At 41.6% G+C, this 26,673-nt stretch overlaps 1 protein-coding gene across 2 annotated transcripts in view; it reads left to right on the top strand.

Moving 5' to 3' along the window:
* Nucleotides 1-16,788: 16,788 nt before the first annotated feature.
* cpeb4b (cytoplasmic polyadenylation element binding protein 4b) overlaps nt 16,789-26,673 on the top strand; it is a 30,892-nt gene continuing 21,007 nt past the window's right edge. For both annotated transcript variants that reach the window (XM_069718356.1, XM_069718346.1), the window contains exons 1-2: nt 16,789-17,393; nt 18,375-19,615. In XM_069718356.1, coding sequence (XP_069574457.1) covers nt 18,422-19,615 — 1,194 coding nt within the window. In that variant the 5' untranslated portion in view covers nt 16,789-17,393; nt 18,375-18,421. The remainder of the gene's footprint in view (nt 17,394-18,374; nt 19,616-26,673) is intronic.

Below are 26,673 nucleotides of genomic sequence, written 5' to 3'. Positions count from 1 at the left end.
AAAACAGTCCAAAAATGGAGACTAAAACGATGGACTCTTTCAAAACTCAATGGACGCCGTCTTGGCTACGTAGCAGAGACAGAGAAGCTGCCATCATACTGATTATACAAATTAAGACGTCTGAGGAAGCTGTATCTGTTGCAGAACACCAAACGAAAGTGTTCATTTTTCACTAAGTACCGCTATACTGTTGTTGGACAGAAGCCATCAGTGTGTTTCATGTGTGTTAAACAGAGGGCACGAAAACACATACATTTTTGTGTAAAATAATTAAACCTGCAGATATGTTGGCAGATGATCCACTCGCATGCTGGAGTTAGTTTCAATAAGTGCAGAATGAGTGTGCGATTTAAGACAAAACCACCCTGTCAAAATTCAAGTACGACACAAGTCACCGTCCTGATATGTGGGAGCTCTATCTGTTAATGTACTAAGGGAAGTATGTCATTTGGAAAACGGTCAGTCACTCCCATTTCCTGCAGAGGAGCCGCAGCTCCGGTGCTCCGTCCGAGTCCACACAGGAAGCGTCCACGCACAGGTAGCTCATGTTTTGGAAGCACTCAGAGTTCAATGAACAGTCACTGATGCTACACGAGTAACACACAGGAAGATTCACATTAAAAGAAGACCACGGTGTACTGTCGGGCCAGACGCTCTCTGAGGTTGTATTCTGGGGTAAATTGGAGGATAACATTTGGCATGCTATGCACACGGAGGCAATGCTAACATGCTGGTGTCTCGTTGGTAATATTTAGGTGAGCCGTCTGAGTTCATCCCGTTGGCCTGTTAGCTGGCTAATACGAATCACAAAGTCACGGCAAATTCCATTTTTAATTTGACGATGGCAGAAGATGACTGTTGAGAGGCTCATCAAAGGCTCCGGGATCCATTCTGTGGAGACCATGAAAGTCTGTATCAAATCTCAGTCTCAGGCAGTCCATTTGATAAATGTTGAGATATCTTTTTGTGAACCAAAAATGTTTTCTGGAATCACAATAAAAGTGTAAAGCTGGGGTTAGTTGGGCTAGTCAATACCATTTGAAACGAGAGAGAGATGAACACAAAAGCATCATGCTCATTTCACAAACCAACCGATGATGAAGCTGTTTGCAACCTGGATGCCAGACTCACATTGATGTTCGTAAAACATATTCACAATACCTGAAGTCATACCCTCATACAACCTGCACTTTGCAGAAGGCATGTTTTTTTTTAATGGTTTCGTCATCCCCAACAAGAATGTGGACTGATATTCTTGCAGGAGCAGTGTCATTCATCTTTTCAAAGGAGTAGGCGAGGAAAACTGCTCCAGATATTGCTTTGTAGTGCTAACAGTTATTTATCTATTTACTGTGGCAGAGAGGTGTCAGAGGAAACAAACACAAGCCATCAGGAAATGTCTGGTAGTAGTCTTTGTTCCAAGAAAAGATGATGCTGTTCAAGAAACTTTTACATCAAGTAAAGACATGTTTGATGCAAAAGTTTGTCAATATTATACCAATGCACGGCTCTCTCTCTCTCTCTCTCTCTCTCTCTCTCTCTCTCTCTCTCTCTCTCTATATATATATATATATATATATATATATATATATATATATATATATATAACAATGGTGGTCGGTTCAATCAGTAAAATAAATGATCTCAACAGGATGTATTGCCATAAAATCTGGTGCAGACATTTTTAGTATCTCAGGATGGGTCATGGGTTTTTTGAATTTTCATTAAATCAATAATTTATGTGACTATCATCTCATAAAAATATGAGGTGGAGTGCAAACTCCTGGAATAGTTACCGGAAAATATTGAATTGTAATTTTACTCAGTATCCAGAGGATGAGCTGGAAAAATGTGGTTTTCTCCATGGCTTTTCCACTAGGTTGCTATTTTTTATTTAAAAAAAAATATCTCCACAAATCTACTAATTGGAGAGCCATGAAATTTGAAACAGACATTCAAGTCCCCCCCCCCCCGCTATGAATTATTGACACTTTGGTGACTTCACATGTTGTCCAATAGGTCTATAACCAAACATAGGACCTGCAAACTATTGCGTCCATCAGCCTCGGCTGTTTTTTTGTGTTAACATGCTAAATTTCTTCGCTAAAATAATGAGCCGACACTTGCTAAATCTTAGTCTGACTCACTGGATATAAAATGTTGTGTTATCCATTTGCCATCATTTTCAAAATTCCTGCAAAGGGAAATAACAACAACCCACTGTGCTAGCAACTTATACACCAAGTTTTGAGGAAGATTTGGATCATGCAATCAGTCATGTCTGCTTGGTTAAATTTTAGCCAATTTAATGCTCGGGCTCGCCTCCCCACCTGCAAATGCAAACACACACACACACACACACACACACACACACACACACACACACACACACACACACACACACACACACACACACACACACATCCAGAGCCCCTACACCAGGGCGATATAAGGAGGCAGCCGGACCAGCAGCGCCCAGCATAGTTCAGTGGAGATCTGTGGAGGTCTGGCCGTGCAAGACTAGCTAAACCGTTGTCACTGAGAGCACGTCAGCATTTAGCCTCACTGGAAACATTGCTGTGTTTCAGATGAGGGTTAGCATGACTGTAGACTCACATAGGTCCTGTTCTGTCATTCAGAGTTGATGGAGGATATAATGCAAAAAAAAAAAACGTTATTATGTACCGCCTCTGCAACTGTCATACATACCACATTAGACAGGATACTCAATTAATTTTCTTACGAAAAATATTAACCCAACAAATATGTGTTTTCTAAATTTACACCACAGAAGCAAGTGCTCCTTGTTAATTGCCTTTTAACATGATCCTGCTCTTCTCCCTCCCTCTGCATCTGTGTCTGCATACATGCATGCGTGTCTGTATGTGTGTGTGTGTGTGTGTGTTGTGATGGTTAAATGGCTGCCCACAACTTGGCAGAGCTCTGTTTAGACCTCGCTATGCATCTCAATGACTGCAGGCACACTGCAGAATGAGTCAAGCACTGTCAACACTGGGAGAGCATTCAGTCTCATCACTGGCTCTGGGTTTGAGTTCCTGAAGGCTGATGTGTGTGTGTGAGTGGAAGGGAAGGAGATAGATGGTGAGAAATATTGTTTGGCATATCTTTCTGAATCACCTCATATATATATATATTAAAAAAAGTGGACTTTTAATTTTCAGTGTGTCTTATCGGGTCAGAGGACACTGGAACCGTCTGTGTTTTGCAAACAGCAGATGCACTGACTGACATCAAGGCAAAGATACGTGTTACTGCGACCTTTGTCTCGTCTGTGCCTGTGTTGTTCTGGTGACCTGCATGCCCGATGTCATTATGGGTAAATTACCTGTCTGAAAGTGATGGCACGATGACTCACATGGATTATTATGACCTGAGGTGTGACAGCATGGACAGCAAATGCGTCTTTCTATGAGTCGCGAGTCCATGTTCGTGTGTGCAGGCAGTTTTCTGTGTCGTTTATTATGCATGACTTGCGTATGTTCATGCCATGACTGTCTCACAGTGCTCTGCTAAAGCTCTTCCAATGCTTACTGCTTGTGCACTCAGAATAATATACATTTAACCCTTCATGCATTCAAAACTGTGAACTGTTAGGTCACATTATATCTCTGTTTGGGTTGCAAATCATGCAGCAGCCAGTCTTTATCAGTTACTCCCTGCGGAGAACCTTTTATGACTTTAATAGTAAACCTTTGGAGGCTTCAATGCAATTAATTTTCTATTATTAAAACTTTAAAGCTACACGGTGAAACATTTTAGAGTACACATGCAATCTCTTTGTCAATGAGGCTTGTCTAAATAGATTGGCCTTGTTTGCCAAAATGAAAACTGTTGGCTACATACACTTATCCACCCAAGCATAGCACAAGTTAGAGGTGAAACATCAACAGGCTGTTCATTCTACATAAGCATACTAAAAGCCACATTGAAGACTTCCTGGATATTAAAGGTCTGCCTTTTCAAACTCCTGCAGTATTTTAGAAATGCCTAACTGATCTTATCTTAGTTTCCGCATTCCTGCACATGCACATTAGTGTCATACAATTACCTGCAGAGTTTAATTTAGATGTGATCAAGGTCTTTCTAGGCTCAATAAACTTTCACAAATATTAAAACTTCATGGTTTGGAAATTCATCCTAGTAATAATGGACCTTGTTTAAAGTTCAAAAAGACGTCAACATTTTACAGTGAATAGAAAGTGCAATTTGGAGAGGATTCTGGTTACAGCATCGCATTTGACAAGCTGAGGTCTCAACAACGACTGAGGAAAATGAACACCTGAAACCAGTCAGTCTTTAGGTCTCTTCACTGGCTTTCCGTGTGTCAGAAAATAGAGTTTAAAGTACTGCTTCTTGTTTCTCAGTGGCTTAGGACTAAAATACATTTTCTTTCACCATGTGACCCCTTTCTACCTTTGAGGTCATCAGGTAAAGGGCTGCTAACTGTTTCCCCGAGTGCAAACTAAACACGGAGAAGTAGCATTTAGTTACTGCTGTTTTTATGCTTGATGTATTACGTAAAACACTTTGAATTGCCTTTGATTATAAAAAAAAAAATGCACCACACAAATAAACTTGTTTTAAATTCTAGGGCATGTTACAGAGTTCTTACCAGATTTTTTTGAAAGGTAATCAAGCCAATAGAACGCCTGGAAAGAGACACGGCTGTGACTTTGTGTTGCAAAAGGTACAATATTGACCACATCTACAGTCAAAACCAGTGACATAAACAACGCCAACCTGGAGCGATTAACAAAGGTACGATGCTCATACAAAATCATGATGAGAAAAGCAGCAAGCATGAATCAGTTGAATATAGATGAAGGCAAGCTGACTACCGCCTGGTTGTCATCGAGGTGACCGTGGTTGACTTGGCAACCAAATCTCTGTGGGGTTGTTGGGATAGAAACACAGTGATTATTATTAAGATCTTTTTTAACTCGTGCATCTATTTATCTGTATGCATGTCAGTATAGATTACATTTGTGTGTTTAAATGTGTCTCTATGTGTGTGTTTCCGCGAGGATTGTGGCTATATCTCCCGGAGCTGCAGATATGCTGCATAGAAATGTCAAAAACTGCAGTAAAAACTGGATAACATAAATCAGAGCAGCTCAGCATATAAGACATGACGCCTGTGTTTTTTTCAACTGCTGTCAGACCGAGTCTTTCCTGTGCAGAAGTTTTACTGCATATTTTTGTCATCATTCAGCAAAACTCCGCTTGTTGTTTCATTGAAGGACATTACAACATGACAGCAGAGCGGCTGTCCATTTTAGTTCCTGTGCCTCCTCCTCCACCACCTCCACTTCTCCTACTCTTCCTCCTCCTCTTCTTCTTTATCCCTTGCCTGCTAATCATCAGTGTTTCTCTCTTCCCATCCTCCTCAACACTGTCATCCTCTTCCTCCTCCTCCTCCTCCTCCTCCTCCTCTCACTGTCTTTCTCTCTCTCCCTTGACTCATCATCCTCGTCCTCCCTCCCTCTCTAATGTCCTTCTCCGTTTGTTTGAGATACAGGACCCTGGGGACTCAAGGCTGCAGTAAAACATGTCTGATGGATTCAATATGTCCTGATGAAAGTCCTTGACCAAAATCTCAACAATATAAAGGAAACACATCATAAACTTGAAGTCCAGCGGAGCCTTTTTGCTTTAAAATACAGATGGTCTGTGTCAATGAGAGCAAAGATGAAGTACCACTCACACTTCTGTCAAAACGGCATTAAACTCACAATTAGGAAAAATTCTGAGCTTGCAGCCAGTGCAGGTGTGTGTGTGTGTGTGTGTGTGTGTGTGTGTGTGTGTGTGTGTGTGTGTGTGTGTGTGTGTGTGTGTGTGTGTGTGTGTGTGTGTGTGTGTGTGTGTGTGCACATGTGGGGGAAGGTATGGGTGGCTCTCTGTGATGTCAGGGAGTGAGCGTGATGAGGCTGTGTCAGTGAGGTTGTAAATGTTTGATGGGGTTTGATCTTACCATCTGTCCACTACTGCTGGCTGAGAGAAAGAGAGCTACACAGAGACTGGAGTAAAAAAGCAGCACAAACACAGCCAATAATTAAAACATCAAATAACGTTAGCATGTTATCATGAAAGCAGGATTACAGAAAATTAACCATGTGACGGTTGTGATGTGATACAAATTTCACAGGAAGTAAGCTTTAAAGTTTAAGATTTAGGCCTGTAATATTTGCATGATACAGTGTATAATGTAGTAGACATACATAGGCCCCATGTGTGCAAAGCCTTTTGTTAAACATGAATACATTACATTACATTACATTTCATTTAGCTGACGCTTTTATCCCAAGCGACTTACAATAAGTGCATTTCAACCATGAGGGTACAAAACCCAGAACAACAGGAATCAAGAAAATACAATTTCTTCAAGAAAGCCAAACTACAAAGTGTTATCAGTAAGTGTCATTTTAAGTGCTACTAAAGTTCCACTGTTCAAGGTAAACATAGTTTACATGACAATAGAAGAGTAAATACACAAAATATACATATGCCACCATGGAACATCATTATAATGTCACTCACTAGTTATTGTTCGGTTTAAAGGCAAAAACATCTTACTGTATGATCAAATTGGCCTCTATATGAAGAGATTAACATTAATTTAAATTAATGGGTCACCTGAGAAATGGGAGATTATAAATAATTATAGCAATATATAAAGATACAATTTAACAATAGGTAAACCAGAAAAATAATGTAATCATCTTAAAACATGGACGTCCTGGAGACCTCGTGGTCAAGACTACCTTGACTTCGATACAGGTTCCAAAATTATATTTTTTCAACACCAATTTTATGAAATCTATTTTTTTTTTAAATAAAATTACATCAAGTCTTTCTTAAGTCTTTGGTTTATTTTACTCAATTTCTGCATGTTCAATAACGCCTCACATGCAGGCCACTGGTAGACAATAGTTGGGCAGCTGCACATACTCTGGTCCTTAGTTACAGCAGTGCACATAACTCAGACAGGTATATGGCCAAAATGAGTTTAATAAGAGGGAAATAAGGCATTCTAATGTAAGATTTACCCAAGTCTAAACCGGTTAATTTAATCTACTGGGGAAGGCCACCCTAGTATAGACTATGAACAATATAAACCCAAGACTGAGACTGATGAGAGTTACTCCTGCATAAACGTATCAAAAGTTATACATTTTAAAACAAAACTTTACTAGTGTGAATATAGACATCTAACTTTGGTACCGAATGAAACACATTTTTTGATACCAGATACTATTGAAGTATTTTGGTCAGTGCCAGAAAAGTATAAAAATTTGGTACTCAGCCCAGGTTAAGCTGCATACCTGTACTTATTACTGCAACTTCCCTGATTTAATTCTGGATATTTTTTCACATTTGCTTTGCTCTATTAAAAACCTCTGCTGATTCAGAACTGCACACAAGACATGAAGAGTGATTATGTTCAGGTTCCGCTCATTTAGTTGCGTGTCCATATTATGCTGCAAACAACAGATAAATAAAAAGTGAAAGGTGGTTTCTGCATTTTGATTTTATTCCTCTATCTTTGTTTTTAATGTTTGATGTGTCTAAAGCACTTTGTACTCTGTTGTGAAATACAAACAGAGACTTTGTTGTTTCTATTAAGAGGATGAAAGAAACTGTGACATTTGTTCTCATTTATTTTCCTTGATCTCCTGGAAAAGATCCTCTGAGGGCAGAATTACAAACCATCAAGGAAAATGTTATGGATTTTGAGAAGTATTGACTGTTGGCTGCTGTGATATTTGTGTGTGAAAGCATGCTGTGATTAATGTATGTTTACACGGCGCACATGCTCCATGCTAATGGTTGTGTTTGATCAATGCATGATAGATATGCATGAACGCACACAAAATGCTCCTTTCTGTGTGTGCATGCATGCAGAGACACCCTGTTACACCCCACCCAGCAGTCACGTTGCTGTGTGACTCCATGACCCCAGAGGCTGGTGACCGGCAGAGCTCCCAGCTAGTGCGATTTTAACAGATTGATCATGTTTGTGTTATACTCCAATCAATGGCTCTAACTACCAATGGGCCAGATTGTGAACTCTGCAAACGGAGGTCAATAAACACAGCAGATCCTGTGGGCCCCTGAGGGGTTCTGGGTGAGTGGGTGGGTGGGGATCAGTCTCTTCACTAAGGGGCCCTGCTTTATACAGTCACTCACTGGAAAGGTCAAAAAGTATTTTTACTTGATAATAATGCTAACGCAGCTCACACAGCCATCATCACCAGCCTAGACATCAAATAGGATTAATGAAATCCTGTAAACTGCCGGGACCTCATGTGGATCTGTGACCCTCCTTCTGGTCGCTCAGATCCCTCGGATCATTTGGAAAATAGCTCAATCTTGAGATATTGTCTGAGATCAGCAATATCGATAGCAGATTAAGAAATCACGTGGTGTATCATGTTATGTAACTTTGGATGACATGCGCAAACCAACAAAATATGAGCAAGTGTGGCTCGTATGAAGCAAGCTGGGGCGCCCACAAGTCAGACAGCTCAAATAAGGTTTCACAGCCTCTCTTATAAGGCTTCTTGTGGCACAGTGAGGAAAAGTCGAGCTTGAAATGTGCTACTTCTGAACAAAGTTCGAGAGGAAGCAGAGGTGAAAGAGAGGGAGGCCTCAGTACATTATGACTGACTGAGTTAACTTCAGTTAGCTTTTGGCTGGCTGAGCTTTAAGGTCTGAAGGGACCACAGCGAGGACAGATACATCTGGAGGAGCAATTAAGATAAAACAATCTGAGTATCACAGTATAAATCTTTGACAGGGAAGAAACACTTGCTCCTTCCAAGGCTCCCAACTCCTAATACAGAAAACCTTGCTAAATGAACCTGATAAAACCCATCACATTGAATTTCCTCAGCCAGCTTGTACTAACTGCAACATGCATTTGGGATTTTTCAGCATTGTAGCTTGAAATAGAACAAAGCTTCGGTTGACATACCATATGAAGAATTTAATCATGCACAGAGGGAACATGCACTCGACATGTATCAAGATTTCAATTTCCATATTGTATGAGAGCTTTGGGCAAAATAAAACACCCTAACTATGACAAAACGTACATGTTTACATCAAACACACAGTGGTAAATAAAATCAGAGGTGGCCCAAATACTTCAAAATACACCCAATTAATGTTGACTTCATCAAAGCAATGCAAAGTGAAATAATTGGCATTTTGCATGCATATGGTGTGAGGTGCAGCCTTTAGAAACATTTGCCAGAAATTCCTTAATTCTCAGTTTACAGTTGAAGAAACTTAGATTTTGGGGGATTACAGAGTAGCTGCAGGGAGTGTTGTGTAGTCATGTCTGGACCCCTGTGACTGCTAGTCACAGTGTGTGCATTATTACGTTTTCAGGCTGACACACACATCACAATTCATCACAGTGTCCTCGGCGGTACAGCTGTGTCGAGTGATAAGAGATGGAGTTCCACCTCGATGTTAAAGTGAACTGTGAACACTATTAGCCAAACTGTCTCTTTTTGTTGCGTCCCCTCCCAACCACACACTCTCAGCTGGGATTCCATGACTTCAGACATTATTTTTGACTTGTGTTTCCAGGAGACTAATCCAACCCTAACCCTAACCACGCTGCCTAAACCAACCTCACAACAGAACTTCATCGCAAAAGTCATTGATTTATGTAGCAGGAGCTCGCATTTTAACAGATTTATGTCCTCTTAACATGAACGATAAAAGTACGCAGAGAAAGAGAAAGACACACACACACACACACTCAACCCTGACAAGAAAAGGCTGATGTCTTAATAAACAAACCAACTTAACACACACACACACACACACACACACACACACACACACACACACACACACACACACACACACACACACACACACACACACACACACACACACACATATCAGTGACTTTCAGAGCTTTAAGGAGAACATTACATTATTGATGAGGCCACATGCTCTGTACCTTCATTGGGGCAGGGGGAGGCTCAGGTCTGCTTGACTCAGCATTCCTCTGTCCATTGCTCTTTCTTTTAGCCTCTGTCAGCACAGTCGGTATGTGTGTATGTGTGTGCGTGAATCTGTTCACACACACACAAAATGAGAAAGACAAACACAGACAATGAACCCCATGCAGCCAGATCTTACAAGAGTCACAGCCCAGGTTGGGGGTAACTAGCAGGTCAGTTGACGACACACAGACTTTGTGTTCCCGTTCAATCGGTCAACATCAATTTCCAGAGGCCTGGAGGGAAATGAAATGTTATCGGTGGCAAACATCACGTTCTGTTTTAGCCCTCAACACTACAGGACTGAACTTTTAGCAGAGGCAGAGATACACTAACTTCAGCTTCTGTAGATGTTTATTTGACCAACATGTCGGCAAGCAGCTGACGAGAGGTGTCAGTCTAATGGTCAATATTTCAAGTTGGAGATTTGTGATATTAATTAGAGCAAAGATATCTCTTTGGTGGGAAACAAAAACTTAAAAGTGTCTAAAAAACGTTGCAAAATGGCTGTAGACAACCACTGCTGGCAGTCAGATGTAAATAAATTTGTATTTATCTGGACCAACTGTCACCATCCATGACTGCTCTTGGCTCTTCTTTGAGCTAAACGCCAATGTCAGGTTATGTTAAGCAGGTATAACCCTGTAATACGTTCACCAGCTCGCTAACATCTACTAATTAGCACCAAGTACAGCTGAGAGTGACGGAAATGTCTCAAGTTTGTAGGTATGGAGTTATTAACCAGCAGCCTATTGGACAAAGTGAAAGTTGGACCTGACAATGGCACTGGAATAAAAGGAAGGAGATCAACTAAGTTATAATAATTCATATGACATCCTTCCTGAGGGAGACATGAATGCACTGAATTTCATGGCAATGTGTCCAGTAACTGTTGAGATATTTCACTCTGGGTTAAAGCAGCAGAGTGACTGACGTTGCCCTCCATAAGGCACTGCCGCCAGCATGATGAAAATTTACTAACTGGAACAGATCTGGTTTGCACTGAGGAAACACGATTACACTAAAATATTTTGTATTCTGGATGCTTCTGTTTTCCATATTGAAATGACTCGTAGAGATTTGATATGATTGACGACATGAATATCACAGGATTAGAATTATTATTTTTTTCAAAATGGTGGATTTTTTTGGTGCGTTTTAAAAAAAAAAAATTTTTACTTGAAGCTGCCCACCGCATCCATCCAGTGACTGTTGTCCTGGCTCCTTTCTGCCTGTCGCCCCGCCAAACTCATCAGCCATGGAGAAGTGCCCAGAAGGTAAATGAAACCACTCCGGCTTTAGAGGCACAGTTCCTCAATTGATTTCACACACCCGTCTGTGCACATTCTTTAATTACACATTCACACACGCATGCACACACACAAACACACACAGGACCTTTGGCATATCGATACTTGTTTCCAAATGTTTTTCTTCTGTTGATTCATAAGAAAAAATAAAGATTCAAATAGATGCAAATAAGCAGAATTACAATCCCTTTTATATGTCCCCAACAGTGAATGAACGAGCCCAAATTTGACATCGCCATGGCAACAACAAATTCACACATTGCCGACTGCCACATATAGTAGAAGGACGACTCAACATACGGGGATGTAGTGGAAGATAGGCACTAGATAAAATACTTTTTTTTTTCTTCTGTTCATCCTTGTACATCCTTGACCCAGTTTCCCCACAGGGACAGATCAATAGCATTTTGACTAAATCAAGACATTGGATTCAGTCCCTGATTGAATTTAGGGTAAAATCTTCTTTCATTAAAGGATATTCACACTCTTCTTCATGAAACTTTTTTTTGCATCAGTGTGTGCTGTTCTCATTTCATTATCCCAGTTCCCACTGAGACAAAAATTGGTATTAATTTTCTATGCCAGTTACAGTAATCATGCTAATTTTGCCAGTTTGCTCTCTGAAGTTGGTGCCTCTCCAAATAAAATTCATTTTTTGCAGTTCATAGATTATTAAGCACATTAGGACTTAATATTTTTCATCAATAGTCCTATTTTTCTTTATTAATGGGGGAAGTTGCATCATCATCAGATGAAACTGAGGACCAAAAATGAGTCAAACAGCAGACACAACGTTGAATTTTGAAATGTGTGTTAACACACTTAACCACATATTTGCTCAACCTCGTGTGCGCACGCAAGCCCACGCACACTGACATGCACATCACAGACCCCCAGCTGCTGCTCTGTTGTAATTTATTATCCCTTCTGCACCCAGTGGAGTCATGAAATCAGCCTGGCCTTTGTGACACGCACTCATGCATGCACACACACACACAATCCATGTGTCTTTTTCAAACAGTCATCCCAGCCCACTACCCAGAAAGACCTCTTAGGCTTAATTAGTATGGGTTCCCCAGGGAGACCACAACAGGGAAAAATACACTGGATGGATGAAGGATGAGAAAGATCTAAGGCTGTCAGAAAAAGAAAAGAAAAAAACACCGAGGACACGAGCTGTTTTGTAGGGTAAAAAGCAGAGGAGGTGGATGCTTTTTCTTTATATCTTTATATTTCAAATTTGTTTTCAGTCATTATGAATATCATCTTAACATAGATCAATACAACCCCTCCCCCCACCCCATTTGATACCCAGGGGTGCTTTGCATCCCAAAGCTACCCAGGAGTACGTCCATGCCGTTTTGTTCGCAACATGTACAAGCTCTGAATATTTTATAGGACACAAACACAACTCTACAAAAGCAAATCACAAGGCTTTGTTCAAACTGCAACAATATACATGTAAAAACAGCTGCATAATTTACACAGATATAGTTGCTGTCAAGGCAAAACTTTGAATTTTCCAAATACCAACTTGGAAAGTTGTTTTCAGATGGACCATTAGGCATTTCTAAGTTTGTACAGATGGCTGCAGAACTCTTTCTACTATCAGAGTAACATTTTTCAAATGATATTTTAGGTTATAAATGGTCAATATAAAGAAGTTATCAGCTTTGCACATGCACATTTGCTCCTATGGACCGGTACTCACACTTACAAATGCACACTTGCACTCACAAACACACACATACACTCTGGGAGGAATTGCACCATAATTATGCCTAAGGTAGAGGCGATTAATTTTTTAATGGTTTCAATGTTTTATTCATAGTACCTATTCAGTCTTGGCTATGGCACAGCACACTGGAAACCACTGCCAGGAAGAGAGCGCATGGCAAAACTGGCTATTAGCAAAATTCATACAGTAGACATGTTACACATCTCAGTAGCTTTGAACACAGATGAAATTCAAGCTGAAAATGTAGATACAGAAATATAGAGCCCATAAATAATGTCATAAATATGTATGTCATGTCCCCTTTTGCTTTGTGCTTGGTTTTTGGGTTCCACTGGGCATGGAGAATTTGATTAAACAAAAAACAATGTGTGTGTGTGTGTGCGTGTGTTTGTGTGACAGAGAGTGAAAGACAGAGAAAAGGACAGTAGGAGTAGAGGGTGTAGTCTCCTGAGTGAGGCCAGTAAGACTGGTTATTCCGTCCTAGAAATCCATTTACTGTGCCAAGCACTCTGCCTAATCATCCACCCCACCGTGAGAGAAATACTGCTCCCCACACAAGAAGTACTGTAAAGCTGGAGCACAGTCAGGACTATATCAAACATTACCCCTTCCTCCTGCTGATTCTTGCCCTCCAGTGTATGAATAAGATTTCAGTTGAACAGTTTTGTTTGTGAAACAGAATGGAGATTAGAAAATGAGGGGAAGGAAATGGAGGTCATGAGTAAAAATTATATATAATAGAAATGCGTGACACAAGTGATAATGCTGGAGCTGCTATACGTAAACCAGTAACACTGATTAAAAACACTGGATGTAAAATGAGAATTTTTTTTCATTATTTCTGGATAAATTACTTATTATATTATATTAAAAAAGACTTATTTTTGCACCCTAAATTCAGAGTCATATTTGTGATGCAGAGGATTTATGAAGATAAAAACAGAAGTCACAAAATTACACAATGTTTCCTCAATTGTAAAGGTTTCACATGTACTTTTCAGACCATTTACCTCCAGATGTGCAGGTATTTGCACAGCTAACACCAATTTGCAAGGTGAATGCAAATAGTGCTATTATCAGACATCTGTAATCTATTTTTTTTAGTTTTAAAAAAAAATCAGATTACTTTAATCCGGTCACTCTCTAGTCCTGCCAATACCTGGCCCTATCGCCTGCCCATCCTGTGTGTACATAGCTAATAATGCAGACCATTACAAATTCTCTAATTTATCACTCTCTCCCAGCTGGACTTGAAGTGACAGATTTATTAGATAGCCATTTGCGGCTGCATGTAACACTGCCAGTTGAGGGTCGGTAAGACAGACAGAGTCAAAGCTGTTTGATGACCTCTCTGTGATAATGACCATACAGGAGAGAAGGACACAGAGGAGGACACGGAGGCAGATAAAGAGATTGTGGGGGAGGGGGGGGGGGTGGTGGTGTAGGCGGGTGATGAAGGCAAAAAGGTTGGATGGTCAGACATCTGGCAGAGTCGGGTAAAGCAGACGCAGACACATCTCCGGGCTATATGTTGGGAGATAAGTGGGAGATATTAAGATTGTTATAAATAAAGTTAAACAGTTATATCAGACAGGACATGGTGTATGTAAAGAAGTGTTGCCATTTTGGTTTTAAAACCAATGGCTGCTTTTTAAAATAGCTTAGAGGAGGTGCTATTGAAGGAGTAGATTGGTATTTTTGCAAATACATCTGCTTTCTTGCTAAGATTTAGATGAGATGACACCACTCTCATGTACGCCCGTGAGGCTGGAGCTGGCAGGTTTATGCTAATTTAACTCAGAGCAAAGACTTGGATTATGGGAAACGACCTGGCTTTGTGCAAAGATACAGACAAAAATACCTACCAGCCTCTCTAAACTCTGCGAAATCAACTTATATCGAATTCTCGTTATAACAACCTAAAAATTGACAACAAGACTTAGGAGGTTACTGTGACAAAAAAAATGGCCCTGGCACATAACCATGTCTAAACACACAACTTATTGTTCCTGAAAATGTCTGGATTTTAATGGATTCAACGATTGTAGTACAATATGTTCATTTGGGAACTTTTAAGGTCTTTACACACTAGAGACGTGATGAATAAATGACAAGAACATATGAAATACTCGCTGGCGAATATTTCGCATCAACACTACTCATACCGGCAGCGATAGTAATTTGCGGCAAATGGCGAAAATGTATTTCTAAAATTGTCACGGCTGATATTAAGTTACTAACTTATAGTTACTGCTGTAGGAAAACATATACCCCTTTTCCTTTTAAACTGACACAGAGATGCTTTAACGTGATTTATTGAAGTGCACAATCATCAGTCAGGACGCAGGCAGCTGGACCAACAGGCGGGTAGCTGATCTGAGAAAGAAGGAGTTTTCTTTAGAAACATTTTTACTTGAGACCAGATGATACGGGTGAGCTGGCCAATCTGCTCCGTGAAATTTTTATGGGGTGGCAGAAACTCGGGATGTCACGATACCTGAAATGTATAATGTGATTGTTTGATGCCTTTTTTTTTTTATTTTTTATCGCAGCACGAAAGCTCCAAAAAAAAATAAAAAGGCGCTTTTTCCCCACGCAAAATTCCAGTTATGTGTGAAAGTACTGGCAAAAACAACACTTCAAAAAATATATTGATGTGCAAATCAATTGCACAAAAAAAACAACAACTAACAAACAAACAAACAAGCAAAAATAAGAAAAAAAAACCCGCCTCCAGCATGCAAAGGCCTTTAGAGATGCTAGTGGGCTGCTTTTCTTTCAACCTTTGGACAGAGCCAGGCTGGTTCTACCTGTTTCCGGTGTTTAATCTAAGCTGAGATAATTGTATGATAGCGGTTTTCATCTTGGATTGATTAGCCTAAGCACATTTACTTAGCCTATCTTAACCGAATTGCTTTAAATAATGCCTATGATAAGACAGTGGAAGTGCAGATTCCTACTATTGTTATAAGACACAATTTGGAGACAAAGGGAGAAATTACACCTATATAGTCTTTATTTAAGCCACAATTGTGGCATGTTTTCTTTTTTACAACACAAAATCAGGGGACACAGCAAAGAGTTGTTTACAGCCTGAAAGAAAAGGATAAAAAAAAAAGAAAAAAAAAAAAGAAGAAAGTGCATGGTGCAGTGATGGGTGAATGTAATGTGAAAATGATGAGATTTAAATCACGTTACCCGAGAAAAAAGGAGATACCTTGAACAACAAAATAGTACAAACACCCACTGAAATGATACCATGCCTTCCTTTTCCATTTCCACATTTACAACAAAACGAGCAGGAGATCAAAAAGCTTGGCCAAGGATGCTCTTTTTCGGAGGCTTTGCCATTCTTCCGAAAGAGGGAGGTGGAGGAGGAGGAGGAGGGAGAGGGGGGGGGTCCTCATTTTTCTCACGACCTGATACCGGCTGCATCGTGAAAGGACAGGGCCGTGCTGGGAGGGAGGAGGGTTTTTATTTATTTATTTATTTATTTTTATTTTTTTTTATTTTAATCTCTCTGCCCTCAGTGGGGTGTACCCATGGCTGGTACCGGGGTGTATTATTGGTGCGCGGCCGTTAAATGACGAAGAAATTGGGCGAAGTTGCCGGTTCGCCCAGCCAATCAGGCGCCGAGGTGTGGCTCCGGGGGGGCGGAAGGGGGGCGGAGCTAGAAGCGGAAGTGTGTCTCGGCTGATCTCTCGCTGTCATTCGGCCACGGTCGGTTCTCGGAGAGAGGGGCAGCCAAGAAAGCGCACAGGGGATCGGCTTGGCTCTGCAGGAAAAAAAAAACAAAACAAAAAAAAAAACAACAACAACAAAAAAGAAGACAGTTTAGCGAGAAAAAGATCCTGACATCCAGCGAACAATGAAACCGGTCGAGTAAAAAAAAAAAAAAAAAAAAAAGGCTTGTCGGGGAGAAAAGAAAAAAAAAAAAAAACGACAAAAACGACAAAAAAAAAAAAAAGCCGACTATATTTCACACGTTGCCACGTTAACAAAGCTTCTTTGATGAGTCCGTATCAGAGGCAGCAGATAGAGGAGCTGTGTCATTGAGCAGGCAGGACACGTCAGGAGAAGAGAGAGGAGGAAAAAAAAAAAAAAAAAAAAAAAAAAGCTGACCGACTGCACTGTTACGAGTCGAGCTATTAAAATCGCCTCTGAAAAAAAAAAAAAAAAAAAAAAAAAAAAGCTTTTTGCCTGCCGCTTTCATTGTCTCAAGGACAACCCCCGTCGCTCCCAGCCGGAGAGGAAAGGATCTCGACAAAAGACATCGCCGAGGTCGAAGGTGGTGATCAGAAGGTGAACGTGTTTTTTTTTTAATTTTTTTTTTTATTATTATTATTATTATTCGCCTGTAATCCGAGGCTCGTCCGGCTCGCTAGCATTGGTGCTAACGGTTTAAAACGCTAGCTAGCTGTTAGCAACGGATGGAAAAGTTAGCTGGCCGGCTAACCTGTTTATATAAACTGCCTGCTTGTCGGTGATCGCCTCAAGTACGGGGAGAAATACTAAAAAAAAAAAAATAAAAGGGGGTGGGGAGGATGTATAATAATTCGTGACACTATTATCGAGTCGCATTTCTATTAAAAAAAAAAAAAAAAGTAAACTTAAACATCTGATCTAATTTAAATGTCGGGACTCTCCGTCGAGGGCTTGACAGCTGTCAAACAAGGTCGAGGTTTTTTTTTTTTTTAATTTATTTATTTATTTTTTATTTCTGAACGCTTTACGTCGGTGTAAACGTAAGTTCATTTCAACAGTACCTCGGTTTATTTTTTTTATTTTTTTATTTTATTTTTTGTGTTACCGTGTCCTCCGTCGAGGTGACACGGCGCGTATTTAAATGTCTCGTCAGTTGGTCCGCGTCGCTGAAACGTCTCCTAGAAATGAAGACTGTGATCTCGACAGCGTTTCTCGACTCTTGCTTGTCGGCTGCCAGCAGCTCAGCTGTAGACTCCACAAGCTGGCCAACGTCACGGGGTTATAATTAGCTGAAGATGTAACGTTAACTGGTTGGCTTTTTATTTTTTTAATTATTATTATTATTTATTTTTTTATATACTGCGCAGAGTAAGAAGGGTGGATTGTTCAAGTGTAAGAATGAGCTCTTTCATGACGATTTTTAAATTTATTTATTTTATTTTTTTTAATTTAAAGTGTAGGAATCTATTTAGATGCCCATCACCTTAGTTGTTTCTAAATCCTTTGATCTGCAGGGAAATGAGAGGGCCTGACTGCTAACTCGGGTGCGTGCCGTCCTGTGTGCTCTTCTCTCAATAGGACCAAACGATCACGGGATAGCATTTGTTTGTGGGGGGAGAAAACAAATGGGGGATTACGGGTTTGGAGTCCTAGTTCAAAACAACACTGGCAACAAGTCTGCATTCCCGGTCCGAATCCACCCGCATCTGCAGCCCCCGCACCACCACCAAAATGTGTCGCAGAGCCCCGCTGCTTTCATAAACAGCACCACAGCCGCGGGGAATGGCACCACGGGAGGCTCTCCCTGGCTCTTCCCTGCCTCTGCCACCCACAACAGCTTGCAAGACGAAATCCTGGGGGGGCCGGAGAAGCCCAAAGCGCAGCAGCAACAGGAAATGCAAGAAACGCAAGAAAAGCAGCAGCAGCAGTTGTCTCCCGGGAGCCACCAGGACGGCGGAAGTGGTGGCGGGATAATTTCAGAACTGGAGAAAGCCCGGTCGGAAGAGGCCAAGACGGAGAACGGCACGTCTGAGGGCAGTAACGGAAAGGAGAAGCAGCTCCGTCTTGAGTCACCTGTCCTTGCAGGCTTCGATTACCAGGAGACATCTGGTCTCGGGGGAACTGGCCCTGTCCAGTCCAGTACAACCTCGTCATCACTTACTGGCTTCAACAACTGGTCGGCTGCCATCCCTCCTGCGCCATCAACAATCATCAATGAGGACGTCAGCTTTTTCAACCCAGCCTCTGCCAACAACGGGCCTCTGCTGTTCCAGAACTTCTCGCACCATGTCAGTCCGGGGTTTGGTGGGAACTTCTCCCCTCAGATCGGACCGGCAGCGGCCTTGTCCCAGCACCACCCTGCTCCCCCACCGCATCCCCATTTCCAACACCCCCACAGCCAACACCAGCAGCATCGTCGTTCCCCGGCCTCTCCACATCCTCCGCCGCCCTTCCCGCACAGGAATCCGGCTTTCAGCCAGTTGCCGCATTTGTCCAACAGCCTGAACAAGCCCCCGTCCCCCTGGGGTCCAGCCAGCTACCAGAGCCCCTCTCCCTCCCCCGGCTCTTCCACCTCCTGGAGTCCCGGAGGAGGCTACGGTAGTGGCGGCGGCGGCTGGGGAGGATCTCAGGGCAGAGATTATCGCCGCGGGCTGAATGGCGGGATGACCCCCATCAACTCTATCTCGCCACTGAAGAAGACCTTCCCTAACAACCATGTGGCTTCCCAGAAGTACCCTCGAAACAGTCCTGCCGGCTTCAACCCCAAGTCCTGGATGGATGACGGAGTCGGCCGCAGTGATAACATCTTCCCCTTTCAGGTCAGTTTGACTGTGATAGTTTCATTGAATGATTTAGCAGTAATTCTGGCACGTGTTCATTAACTGTAACACGCTGTGCTGTTTTTCCTACGCATGGGTGTCCACCGTGTGTGCCTGGGTGTGACTTTTTTTCATCAGTAGATGCGTGCCACCTGAATTATTAAACAGCAATGTGTCATTTATGTTTGCTGTTAATATTATTACGGTATGTGGTATAGCTGCTATTCTTAGACATGGGGGGGGAGGGGGTATGGATGTACACGATGCATTTGCTACTATGTTAAATTTGCCATTGGACTCCACAGCTGTGTGTCCTTTATGATGACTAATGTGGCTATGTCACTGCAGTGGAGTGTGCCACGTATATGAGCTGGGGGGGATGGTGGGGGGATGGTGGGGGGGGGGGAGAGTAGGGGGTTGGAGATTGTGGGAGGCATCACGGATGGAGAGTAGGAGATGGGGAGAAGGATATGGAAATAGGAGAGGGAGGTTAGAAATGAGGAAAGCAAGAGAGGTTGCAAGGAGAACGAACGCTAATGGAATGGACACCCGAGACAGACGAAGATGTGAAGACAAATCTATAGGTGAACCAAAACGCAGCGTAGGATTTGATTTTTTTTTTTTTTTTTTTTTTTAGTCCCATCTGAAACAAGCAAGCAAACAAAATCCAGACGTAATACTGTAGATTGAAGGACCAAGCTCTATTCTTTACTCCTGCCATTTGACAGGGTATAAATCTATTTCAGTTTGTGAAACAGCCTAATGACTTCTCAGGATTACAGTTTTATTAATCACCTGTCATGGCTGTCATAGCCTAACAATCCGTCCTAAAAAATATTAGCTTATGCGTAGTGTAATTTTGATAGCCAGATCAGCACACAATAAAGATGGCTCAAATAATTGTATTATCACATGTAGGAACCAGCCCGGATGGAAAAGGGCGGAGGGAGCATTGAGACAAATTCATTTTATTGATCTGGCTCGTGATTGATTGGTTTGGTCGTTACAAGGAGGCAAGGGTCGAAGAGAGGGAGGTTGCTGTAGGCCCAGCGAGGCCTGGTAGCCTGATGAAAGAGGTCTTTAAGAACAGTACAGATCCTTCGCCTTCTTACCATTTTCTTCTTACCCCGTCGGATTCATTTAGGATCAGTCATAGGTAGGTTGGTTGCCAGGGGTTCCCAATGTCATCATGGGTGGAGGCAGGTGATGTTAAATTGCCTGAATGATTGCTTGCCTTTTGTTGTTTCAGGCCATCTGTCAATAGCCCGACAACATTACTAATTAGCCTGAAAGATCACTAGTGAGGGGCTCCTTCATTTCCTGGGAGGTCAGTTTTGCCTGGCATGCTTTTCACCCATGAACTAAAATCCTCTGAACAAGCAAAATGACTTAAAACGTGATGCTCGCTGTGACCTTTCCAGTTATTTTTTTTTTTCCCCTCTTTTGGCAAATAATGACTCACAGCTCCACAAGCTAAACAGTAAGGACATTGTACTGACATGTATTGACATGTCTTGAGTATTTTTTTTTTTTTTTTTTGCTGAAAAGTAGCAAAGCAATAGCAAGTACCCGTCAGCAGCTATTTACAATTACTATAGATTACAGGTAATTGATTTAAGTAGTCATGGGGTGACGTTCGTACCTGACCTGCTCCAAGTTATTGGGACCTCTTTCTTATTAATATTTTGTAGGTATATTGCTGTAAAATCAACTTTGACAAACAGACAGTTTGTAAAAAAAAAAAAAAAAAAATCACTACCTACTCAGCAACTTGTCGTAGCGGTGACATTAAAAGGTGATAAAAAAAAAAAAAATAAAAAAAAATTCGAATAAACTAGTCATTGTAATTTAATCAGAATTGTGATCCTGCATCCATTTGAAGAATCCCCTCGGTTACATCCCCATGTTGGAATTAAGCTAAAGCTAGCGTTACTGTAGCTGCAGTATGTTGCTCTTCCTTGTGTTTGAATCAGATCAACTAAAGTAGCATTGTTCCCTCGCCCTCTTGATAGTGCAAGGGCAGATGGAGGATGGGCGTAGAATGGCCTTACTGTGTGTGTGTGTGTGTGTGTGTGTGTGTGTGTGTGTGTGTGTGTGTGTGAGAGAGAGAGAGAGAGAGAGAGAGAGAGAGAGAGAGACTCTGATTATGTAAGTATAACCCATAACAAGCAACTGACATTGTAGGTCTAGATTAGAAAACAAATATGAAGATGTACATTGACACTGAACGCTTAAATAATTCCACTTATGATTAAAACGTTCAAAGTGATTTAAAAGTGTCTCTATGTGGCTTCTCTGGCAGACGGATTTCACAGCCCACAAAGAAATCCTCTTTTTTTTACTTATTTTCCTCCAGAACCTCTCGTCTCTGCTGCTGTATCTGCGCAGTAAGGGAGTTGTACACTTGGGCATAATTTCAAATGCTTGCTCAAGTTGTGCATTTTCAACTCGAGCAGAATTGTTTTTGCCTCAATGGGTGCTGCCAAATGCGGATCTGCACCGTTTTGCCGATAGTGACATAGTCTACCACTGAGGTCTGGATTAATGTCGCTCGCATCACACGGAATAATGCAATTGCTCGGAAGCATTCAGTTCATATGCTTAGGAAATTTGGTGCTTCCTGTTTGTGAAATAATATCGGAGGTATATCAAATTCTCATACATATATTATGTGCACAGAGCATATAGATCACGTTGCAGTGTTGAGGCTGTCACTGTAGAAACTACTGTTAAATTATTGCTCAGGCAACCAAGTATCAAGTTTATTCGTCGGATGCCTCCTGTGTATAGTTCATTCTTGAATATATTTGTGTCAATTTTGTGTTTGACTTTCAGCGTCCGTGCATGCATATCCATGTGACATTAAAATAGCAACATCTGTCAGGGCAGTCGGCATCGGCCATTTCCTCTTCATTCACTCCCGTTTGGTTGCAGAGTGAAGAAAGAGCCAAAATCACCAGACAAACAGCTTTTTTTTTTTTTTTTTTTTAAACTGTACTCAAAAAGGCTGTTGTCACTGTTTGCTAAGATCACGCTCTGCTCAGATGACTGATCACATAAGGCACTCCCAGGTTTGGTAAATGAAAGACTGTAACTCTGAACTAAACAGACCCCATGAGGAACTGGTGTCACACTGTAGGCCTTCTCCAACTGCCTCACATAGTTTCCATTTTAGCACTGACACGACAGATGAAGGATCAGTGGCTTTTGCCCCACCACAACTCATGAAATAACTTTTATCACAGTGTCTGCTTCATTGTACTTTTTTTTTTGGATTAGATCTTATTGTAATAAAGAAATTTACAGTCGCAAAGCAGATAGCTGACCCCAGTGACGTAACACTTCTGTAATATTTGCACTAAAATGCCGTTGCAACAGCCAGCTGCTGAGACAAAGATCCCCTCACTTGGCACTTTTTCTTGGGGTTCGGTGATATCTTGTGATTTTCTTGGGCCATGAGATGCAATTTATTTATGATTTATTTTAAATCAATAAATGTGAAGATGCAATTTTATAGTACGAATGCTATTTGGCTAATATTTTACCCAGAGTGGTGTACAGCACAATGGCACACAGAGGGAGAAGATATCCCAGTACTGTTGCTGTTGCTGCAGCAGGGAGGGCCACTACTGTATTAGAGCAGCTTTAGTATTCGGGATGGGCTCCTGTCCAGGCACACTGCTGCTAACTGCTAATACACCAGTCAGCTGGTAACTAGCCTTTGACCAGGCATTTGTACTTTTTAAATGTCAGGTAAGCCTTTCTTGTTTACCTTCTGTCTTGGTATTCTTTCTTTCTTTCTTTCTTTGTTCCCTAATTCCTCACCCACACATTTCAAGGTCAGAGACCTGCTGTTGTGTCAGGTGTACTGGGCTGATTTGGATTGGTAAATTTGGCTAGTGACCAGGCAAAGACCTGCAGGGCCCAAAGGAGAGTCAGCCAGGACAGGATATTGCCTCAGGAAGCCACCTGGGTAACTGTTGGTTACATTTTCCCTCCTCACCGTTTATGTAGCTTTGAAAATTTGCAGCTTTATACAGTACTGTTGAAGGTACGTGATTAAAATGCCTCTTCACTTCTGCGTGTATATGTTCAAGGAGTATGTGACTTTGCTCACTGCGTTGACCAAAAAAAACATCCATCACAGTAGTTCTTTGGCCTGATGCATAGTGCAGCGTTGGGTCAGCAGCAGGGACCAAGAGCAGCAGTGTTGTAGTTGCACTACTGAGCATTTCTACACATGTTTGACATTTAATTTGTCCATGTCGCTTAGAGGAAACAACCACTAAAACCATATCATCACCAAGTGCTCTACAACTAGATTTGATGTTTGATCTTTTTTTTTTTTTTTTTTTTTCACCAGGTTCTACTTCAGCTTCAGTTTCAGTTCAGCTTCAGGATTATTTTAAGTAAACCTTGTTAGTATGAAGGTTCGCTCAGCCACTGGAAGGCGAACCAGTTAGCGGCCAAGTGGGATGACATTGAAGTTAAGTTTTTTTTTTTTTTTTATCTATCTGTAGTTCAAACAATGACTGACATATGGATTAAATGAAGCCGGAGCAAGAACAATACCTAAAATTTAGTCTGCGATGGCCATGACATTGCGTGGAGTTGCACTCTGCTCACAATGTGGGAGGGTCTCTGGTGCTTACAGCTGGGTGAGTTTCAGCGCACAACATTCGTCACGTTGTGGTCAATACCGATTGGTTAAAGACTTCCCTAGTAGTTTTGAGTTAACCCGAGGTCGACGCCCATCCGGATGCAACAACTGTAAACAATCCACAGTGGAGTTGAACATAGATGTTCAAGCAGTGAATTTGGGACTGGTAATACCAGGCTAAGTTTATACAGCAGCTGACTTAACTATCCATCTGTCCATTTGCCTCTGTTTGGCATGAGACATGTATTATGAGAACCGGATCACTTTGAAAACTTAAGCCGTCCTTCCTTTATGTGTGACGTGGGCATGCAAATTCTCGTGCGTCTACAGCCACACGCTCTCAGCGATTTAAACTGTTGAAGCCCAGGGTTGCATCCATTACCTTTGGCCCTTGTGACAAGGGTTTTAAATTAAATGTTTTTTTTTTTTTTTAAAGACTAATGAGCGGCCTGAGCTGCACGGGCAAGCACATAGCTCTGCTGCTGCTCATTCGGCCTCATTGTGCTCTTCTCGTACCCTTGACAGACGCTCTGAAACTGGAATAAAGAGCACTCGGGTCTATGAGTGTCTGCGCACATGCCAGCGTGTGCACGAGCTCTAATTAGTCCCTGGCCTATGTCTCCAGCTCGTGTGTCTTAACAAAGGAAGAAGACAAAGCAGAGTTTATGTGCAAGTGTCATATTGTATTTAGCCTAGCTCATTGCTTACAATAAAGGAGTCAGTTCAGTCTAATCCCCAAGCAGTGCAAGTAGTGCTGGAAGTCCTGCCTCTGTTAAACCCCTAATGCACACACAGGCGCAGTATTGAGCCATTCAGCCAACACTGAGTAATGGGTTGTTTTTGACAGTTGGGGGTATTTAATGCCACGGCAGGCCTTTGAAACACTTCACCAGGAAGAAAGATAATCGCCAGCATCAAAAGCTCAACCTGCTTCCCTTTCCTGCCCTCCTTTCTTCCCTTCTCACGATGCCTTACCTCACTACTCGCTTTCCCTCTACCCATCATCCCCTTTCTTTTATTTCCATTCCCACCTTCCCGTCTTTACTTTGGGCTTCCTCTCTCTCTCTCTTTTTTTTTGTCTCAAAGATGTGATGTGATTCGACGCTCAGCCTTCCCACTATTGAATGTGAGGTGACTCACAAGAAACAACCTCTAAATACTGACAACCTGAAAAATTCCACTGCACCCATGTATCCTTATGTCCTTCACTCCATTACTTTCTCCACTCTTCTAGCCTTCCTCTGCCTGCATTTTTCATTAACAGGCAGGTGACGTGGATGATTAATGTCGGAGTTAGGCACCCACAGCTCGCTGTATTTAATCATTCTTTGCTACTCTACATGTCATCAAAAATTCAGTTGGAGGTTGCTCTGTGTTGTGCTGCCTAAGATTAAATCCTGTTAACGGTTGAGAGGCTGTTTCACCCATGGGTCAAGTCGCCTAATCTTTTTTGTCATTACAAACATTTTTACTCTTCAGAGTAAAAAAAAGAAAAAAAAAAAAAAAAGAAAGAAAGAATGCACCTTTTAAAAAGGTCTAATTTTGTGAATGTTTTTGTAGAAATTTACAAGTGCCCAATATCCTAATCTGTTGCTGTTGTGGTGGTGGCGGCGATGACTGAAGGTTTGTGAAATAAGCAAGCTCAGACATTGTGGTGGCGAAGTCTAGCCTGGGCTACACAAGCTTTTCAAAGACATTGGGCATTAGTTTGACTTAAATTCCTATGGCACCAAAGCAACAGAAGCATGCTGATTCACCACACGGTCTCACCTGGCAGAACGAGCGATTGTCAAAGAGAAATATGATGTGAATGATGCCTCTGATGAATATGTGAATAATTCACCTTTGCACTGTTTTCCACATAAAACTACACATCGGAGGAAAAAGCAGCTATTTTAATACGGTCTCTACTTTGCTTGGTGAGTCATTGGCACGACCTGGCTACTGTACCGCGACTACTTTTACAATCACATGCGTCAAGTGACTGCATTTGTGAGACTTTATGCATTGCCCAGCAAGGTCAGCCATACCATCCATAATAACAGTTAGTAGTCTTTAGGGCTTGCTACTAATGGATATTTTCATCATCCATTAATCTAGCAATCATGCTCTCAAGTAATAGATGAATTGTTGGTCTATGAAACGTCAGAAAATAATGGAAAATGTGCACCCTTATTCTCTTTAGCCTAAGGGCAATGCGTTGGAATAGCTCTAGGTTTTTAACCTAGAGATGTTCAGATTGAAATAAAGGCAAAGAAAATCTGCAAATTGAATGGTCAAATTTTTGGCATTTGGTAAAAAGTAACTATGTTGATATCAATTAACATTTTTTCAAGCAGTGTCCTTGAGCAAGACAATGAACCCTAAATTGCGCCCGATGGTGTACCATCGGTGTGTT

This window comes from Brachyistius frenatus, unplaced genomic scaffold, assembly GCF_029030835.1.
Source record: "Brachyistius frenatus isolate BFR_SWC_R1_liver_20210118 unplaced genomic scaffold, ASM2903083v1 Contig_5, whole genome shotgun sequence".
Classification (NCBI taxonomy): Eukaryota; Metazoa; Chordata; class Actinopteri; family Embiotocidae; genus Brachyistius; species Brachyistius frenatus.
The sequence above is the reverse complement of the archived record's forward strand: the minus strand, read 5'-3'. Positions and strand labels throughout refer to the sequence as shown.